Source organism: Austrofundulus limnaeus, unplaced genomic scaffold (genome assembly GCF_001266775.1).
Source record: "Austrofundulus limnaeus strain Quisiro unplaced genomic scaffold, Austrofundulus_limnaeus-1.0 Scaffold332, whole genome shotgun sequence".
Taxonomy (NCBI): domain Eukaryota; kingdom Metazoa; phylum Chordata; class Actinopteri; order Cyprinodontiformes; family Rivulidae; genus Austrofundulus; species Austrofundulus limnaeus.
In genome coordinates, this window is record NW_013952734.1 from 348,603 (window position 1) to 355,647 (window position 7,045).

At 38.8% G+C, this 7,045-nt stretch overlaps 1 protein-coding gene across 1 annotated transcript in view; it reads left to right on the forward strand.

Annotated features, from left to right (window-relative positions):
- The window catches only part of naa25 (N-alpha-acetyltransferase 25, NatB auxiliary subunit), a 61,376-nt gene that overhangs the window by 39,043 nt on the left and 15,288 nt on the right, over positions 1 to 7,045 (forward strand). Inside the window, exons 12-18 of the mRNA XM_014022490.1 lie at positions 606 to 804; positions 1,522 to 1,611; positions 1,701 to 1,881; positions 5,437 to 5,536; positions 5,622 to 5,773; positions 5,870 to 5,995; positions 6,068 to 6,308. Of these exons, the coding sequence (XP_013877944.1) occupies positions 606 to 804; positions 1,522 to 1,611; positions 1,701 to 1,881; positions 5,437 to 5,536; positions 5,622 to 5,773; positions 5,870 to 5,995; positions 6,068 to 6,308 (1,089 nt within the window). The remainder of the gene's footprint in view (positions 1 to 605; positions 805 to 1,521; positions 1,612 to 1,700; positions 1,882 to 5,436; positions 5,537 to 5,621; positions 5,774 to 5,869; positions 5,996 to 6,067; positions 6,309 to 7,045) is intronic.

Consider the following 7,045-nt stretch of genomic DNA (forward strand, 5'->3'; position numbering starts at 1 on the left):
GTATCGGCGAGTACCCAAACTCAAGTACTCGTATTTGTACTCAGTCTTGAAAAAACTGGTATCGGGACACCCCTATTGATGATGGTTGAGTCTGACCGCTGAGCAAAGCCTTCTCCACATCCCAAAGATTCTCAATTCTCAAAAATATGTGCAATAGGTTGCCTTCAGGCCCAAGCTGCCCTTAAAGAGATCATCGAACTCRATGGGATTTGCTTGGTTAAACAATGGTAAAATAAAATAAAAAAATGGACTCTGGTGGCCATTTCATGGGTGAAAATTATGTCTCATGCTCCCCGAACCACTAATTCACAATTCAAGACCAATGAATCCTGACATAATCCTGGTCAGCTTGGAATATGCCCATCCCGTCGGAAGAAAAAAATTAATTAATGGAATAACCTAGTTATCCAGTATATGCAGGTAGTCAGCTGACCTCATTCTTTGAGCACATACTGTTACTGAAACCTGACAAACCGTTGCAACCCCACATCATAGACCTTAGTTAAATCCAGGTGGCAACTTTTTTATTTATTTTTTTGGCCTGGCAGTGTATCTTCTGTAAAAAGATTGAAAAAGCGTTCATGTCTTTGTTGTTACTTCCTCAGTTCATAAATCGCCTGAGTGAAGGACTTCCACTGGGGGAGGAGGTACACACCTTCCCACAGGACACAAAATCCCTGCAGAGACATTTGTGTGTTTGTCAGCTGAGTCGAGCACTTGGGCTGCATCACTCTCTTGACATCAGTGGGAAACTGCGCCTTATCACAGAGCTCAAAGCTCACTACCATCATGGGCTGAAATTTGGTGAGAGTTTACTATTACTTTTTATTATGTTTATTATTCTACTTCATAGCATAAGATAGCTACAAAAGTCATCCATTCATTTCCTTTATTCGCTTCGGTTTTGCGTGTTGCGGGGATTGCCGGTGCCTAGGTTCAGAAGTCACTGAGCGACAGGATACACACTTGACAGCTCACAAGTTTGTCACAAAGCCTACATAGAGACAAATGAAAACCACCCTTTCACACTCTCACCTAGGGACATTTTTAGTTACCAATTCACTTAACGTGCATGTTTTTGGTCTGTGGGAGGAAACCGAAGTACCTGGAGAAACACCATGCATGCATAGAGAGAGCATGCAAACTCCACCCAACATGGTCCAAGACCAGGATGCAGTTGTGCAACAGCTCTACAAACTCTGCCCACTACAAAAATCAGAGTGGCAAAATGTAAAATATGTCTATAAATTAGTTAAGGGCCTACACCTAAACCTTTTGAGGTTAGTTTTTCAGCAGCAGTCAACACAACACATAAGCTAATTTAAGTCTTCACTAACATAAATCAAGACGTAGCATTTTTAAGGAAATTCTTATTAACTGCCACTTTGCATGTCTGTTGGGAAATCAACTTTACCTGATTTTGTTTTTTTGTTCTCATGTTATCTGTGAGTGATATTAATGTTTTGTGAAAGACTCTGTCTTGCTTCAATTTCCTTTGACTTTTTGATATTTGTTCTTCAGGAAACAATGCACTGAAGACAGAGTTGCAGTTCTCTGATATGTATTGTCTCATGGCAGCTCATGTATACATTGAYCTATGGACAGAAACAGGTGTGTGTTATTATTATTATTTTGTTTGTTTATTTGTTTTTTCCCCCGACACTGAATGTCCGTAAATGTCTGTTTGTGTGTGTGTCTAGGTGATGAAGGCATGGTGTGGCACTGTTTAGGGCTCCTGCAAGAAGGTTTGTTTAATAGTCCTTCCAATGCCCAGTTCAAGCTGCTACTGCTGCTTCTCTACTGTCACCTGGGAGCCTTTGAGCCCATTGTGGATCTTTACTCCAGCCTGGATGCCAAGCACATACAGCATGACACCATTGGGTCAGTTCTGATTTCTGTCTGTGCTCGTATTTGTTAAACATTTTCAGTCTCTTTTTCTCCGTGTAAGTGAAATTCATTTCTCTTTGGATCATTTTGAGATGAYATAATTTTGTCCTGAAGTGGTATGTGGCAAATATTTAACAAATTMTTAGGGCCCCAAAAAGTGAGATTGTGGACTTATATCTTTTATTTGTGGCTGCTTGTAATTGGYGATCCAATTCATATGCTGCCTTAGTTTTTATACACTTCCTGCCATTCTGCTCCTAAACAGTATATTTTTTCTGAGAGAGAAGCTACTGCTACACAGAAGGGTTGGGAATCTCTAGGCACCTCACAATTTGATTTTATCACAGTTTAGGGTCAGGTCTGCATTGTATAAGTTAAACAAATAATGAATCTTGAGGCATCCGTAATCCCACTTTAAATAAAACCCTGAGCATAGAATCTATCAGACCTTAAAGAAGGTAAATATTTTCATTCAGACAAGATGGTCTAAAGAGTCAAAATGTCAGTGTTGAGTAAAGTGACATAAGATCCCGTGTTTGCTAGAGCTGGGTGATAATAGCAAAACATTTTAAAATAGAATCATGATTTAATTTGACAGTTAATGACAATTGCACTTGCATGTGTTCTGAAATTATACTCAAATCATCACTCAAACTTAACTTCTTCATTTTAACAGCCACAGCCCACGTTGTCTCTTTCCAACGTTTAAGTCCTCTTCATACTCCCTCCAAACGGCCGATGTCGGCACGGGCTGTCACAGTTTCGTGACGAAAATTACATCACCGGTGTTCGCAACGTCGGCTCGGCGGCCCCTTTTGGCACAACCCACCGGCAGAACTTTTTACCCCCGCCCGCGACGACAGTAATATGTGATTGGTCTGAAATTCATGGGCGTGTTTGTTTGTCAGGGTATCCGCGGGTCCTTAAAAAGTCTTAAATTTACATACCTAAAATTAAGGCCTAAAAACGTCTTAAATTTGTTACTCAAAGGTCTTAAGTTTTGTCGGGCAGAAGCGATTAAAGTTCTCGGTCTCCTCCTGACGACTCTGCAGCGCATTTCCTGTTGAGAAAAGAAAAAAAACAAACTTGTGTTGTGATGGATTAACTGACGCTGCTTTCAGCCTATAAAAGAACCAGAGTCACAGTTTTAGCCAATCAGAGCAGAGTAGGGCGGGTTCTGCTGTCTGAGCGGATACTGCAGGTGAGGTAAACAGAGTTAGTTGCTCGGCCTCGGACTTTTCCAATAACTTTTTTTTTTCTTTTTTCGACCCACTACCAGAACCACCCACCGCATGAATGTAAAGTTATGTAATAAATTATTAAAYGTCTAAGCATTAAACGTATGTGTTGGCGTGTAACCAGTTCACTGCAGCCGAGGAGATGCTGAGCTGTTACACCGTTACTTCAGCCCGTCCTCCAGAACCAAGCCCCGACCTGCGTGGGTCTTCTTTTATCTAAGGTCTAACTTTGTGTTAAACGCCGGGTTAAATGTTGTTGTGTTCAGAGCTTCGTAGATATTTTAAAGACATGCAACTTGCACGAGCTGAGGAGCTACCTGAGTACTCCTTCCCATCCAGAACCGAGCCCCAACCTTTTGTATCTAAAGTCGAATTGTGTTAAACGTTTGTGTGTTTGGAGCGTTGTCGATATAGAAAGCGCGCCGGGCCAAATACACGTGAACATTTTACGTTACTGTGAAACGTGCAACTTGACCGAGCTCCGGGTCCGACAGAGTGCACGTCACAGCGTGAGCGCGCTCATCCTGTGTGGCTCATGGTGAGAGAGAAGTTGTAGCTGCTGCCTGCTGCATTAGTTATTAAACATTTATTAATGCTAAAAGATGAATGTTTATAGACTCCAGATCACAGCAAAGACGTTTGCCTAAGTTTAAATTTAATTTTCCCTCAAACTCGTGAAAAACAAGTTAATTCTACAAAAAGTTTTAATAATAATGAGGTGTTTTGTCCATTTGGATGTGCTAAAATTTTATTATCTTTTTAACTATACTACTAACTAAACTGTGATAAATATAATTCATAAATGATCAAATATGATAAATAAATAGTATGACAATGATTGTCACTAGAAATAGAAAACCTATGACCATAATAGGTAACAAGTTGCCTTCTAGAAGGATGTCAAATCATCAATCAGTGTGATTACGTGAGCTATAGTCCTGTAAATATTCCCTTTGAATGAAATGTTGATTTTAGGGGAGAAATCTGAAACTCAAAAAATAAACAAATTAATTAAAAAATTAAAAAGGACTTCCCAGTAATATATTCTTTATAGAGGACTTAATGTGCTATAATTTTTCAAATATATCAGAGTCCCTCAATTCAAAACACTGATATTACATAAAAATAAACTACAGAAAGTTGTTAAAACCTCTCTCCAGATATTTGTTGGATAGTGATGCTGCAGGTTAAAGTGCTTGTTGTTTATTGACAGATGGCTGGATGATTTATTTTTGTATAAAGACAAAACTGGAGGTTAAAACACAAGTTTCATGCCATGAATGTATTTAGTAGATGTATTTTATGTTAGTTATTTCCAACCAAATAACTGCACTTGTAAAATACGGCTAATTTAACCAGAGAGCTGAATATCTTTATATTCGGTGCTTTTTATTGAGTGACACACATGTGCTTGGTTGTAATACAGTAGAATCCCYGAACCATTGCTTATATTTTCGGTCTTAAATTTCATTCAAGGTAGTATTAAAAAGGTCTTAAAAAGTCTTAAATTTGACTTGCTAAAACCTGCAGATACCCTGGTTTGTGCTAAAAGCGCTCGGACGGTTCCGCTCGGTAAAATTAAAAAAAGAAAATGACTCGCTCCCAGAGCCGACTGTTAGCAGGAAGCAGAGTTTTATAAAGACAGTCAAACCGTGAAGGATGTTCATTCAGTTGTTTAATTTTGTAAGTGTCTGATTACAGAWATGACACAAAACTAAAGTCATTTCAAATGGCAGATTTCTGGCTTTAAGAAACAGTAAAAGAAATCAAGAAAAAAATGTGGTCGTCAGTAACGGTTAATTTTTCAGACCAAGCAGAAGGGAAAAAATATGGAATCACTCTTCAAAATCTTTAGTGCATTTTACACCTTTTTGATCTGGTTCTGCTTCTCCTAATGTTTTTGTGCTAATCTTAGCTTGTTTGCTATTTTTAGCTTTTGTCTGCTATTTTAGCTAGCTTTCTGGTATTTATTTTTGTATTTATTTTTTACTTTTTTGTGCTTTCTACTAATTTGAGGTATTTCAGCTTCTTACATTTACAGTTGCTTTCTTCTATATTTTCATATACAGCAATTTTAGCTAATTTTTAGCTGACATTAGCTAAAGTTGGCTTTTTAAAGCTAAATTCATGTTTTGGTGTCTATGAACACAATAGTCCTTTCAAAAATTGTTCAGAAATTTGTGTGAATCTGTTAGGGGGCACTTCTCCTTTGCAGAGATAATCTAACCCACCTTGCAGGTGTGGCATATCAAGATACTGATTTTGCATACTTGAGTGTTACCTTTATGTTTTAAATGTTTAAATTTTTCAGGTTTCTGTTAACGCGCTATGCTGAGCCTCTGGGTCAGTTTGCTGCAGCCTCCCAGTCTTGTAACTTCTCCCTCAGGTTTTTCCACTCTAACCAGAAAGACGTAAGTTTTTGTACCAATCTGWGACTGGATTTTATMAACTTGTTCCTCTTGGTCTCATCGTTTCTGTTTATTCTCCWTGTCGTAGACCTCAGAGTACATCATCCAGGCATACAAGTATGGCGCATTTGAGAAAATCCCGGAGTTCATTTCTCTCAGGAACAGGTTGAATCAGTCACTGCATTTTGCCCAGGTCCGCACTGAGAGGATGCTGCTGGACCTATTCCTGGAAGCAGATATGTAAGAACAAAGAATATGTTCAGTGTTTGAGCGTTGTGTGATGAGCATATATTCTGTTTACTCTTTGGTTTTAAATGTTGTACTTTTATTTTTCAGTGTTTTGAGTCTAGAGGAGAGTGTGAAGGCCATGTCTTTATCTGCAGAAGAGGATGACATTCCTTGGGATACTTTAAGAGACAACAGAGACCTGACTGTGTTTACAAACTGGGACCCCAAAGAAAGGTATAGACGATCATTTTGTTTGCAATAACAAAACAGGACATAAACAACCTGTCTTTYCTCTTCCTGTCACAGACAGTTAAATGATGAACACCTGACTCAGTCTCTAGAGGAGGAGTCTGTGTGGTTGCGGATACGTTCTCTAACTCTGCGCCTCCTCGCTGCGCTGTCTGCATTGGGACACACGTCTTCTCAAAACTTTGAGAYGTCTAATGAGAACGGAGTCGGAGACAAGACCTCCCTTCTCAGCAATCTGCTCTCTCAGCTCAACCAGACTCTACAGATGGCGGCRCAAATTGCAGAAAAAAAGTTTCATGTATGTCTCACACAGCACAATCTTCAGTCATGTTTTCATAATTGGGCGGATATTTGTAAGATAATTGTTACAACTTACTGGTGCAAATGCATGTAGTAACACAATGAGAAACACACATCAAAACAGTGGTGTTAATCAAAAAAATGTATTTAACTCCAAAATAAATATTTTGTGGAAGCAAATAGCAAGGCTGCATCCAGTAACGAAAGAGAGCCAGACCAGATGGGAAGGATATGTTTTGCTTCAGTAGGTTGCTCCTACCTGCATGTGGTTGGTGCAGGTCCCTAAATGAGAAAAAGAAAACAAATATGCACACCCTGTAACAAAATTATTTATTATTTTTTATAAAGTTTATTAGGCTGGTTATGGTCAGGCCTTCTTGTGTTAGTGTTAGCTGTGTGTTATAACCAGGTGCAGGTAAATGAATCAGTGCACAAGATTATAGGCCAGTGGTTCTCAATCCTGGTCCTCAAGGTTCCCCATCATTCATGTTTTAGTTGTTTCCCTGCTCTTCAGTAAGCCTTTAAGTTCTGCAGAAGCCTTTGTAGGGCTGGACGATTTGGGAATATAAAATATCACGGTTTATTTCTTTTATGTCGTCCAGTCTCGATTAGATTAGAAACATCCTTTGTTGTCCCACGGAGGAGAAATTCAGGGAATTCATTATCAYATTTTTTAATTAACCTAAAACGTGTTTAATTATAAAATGACTGAAAAATATTTTCACAAAAGTAGCT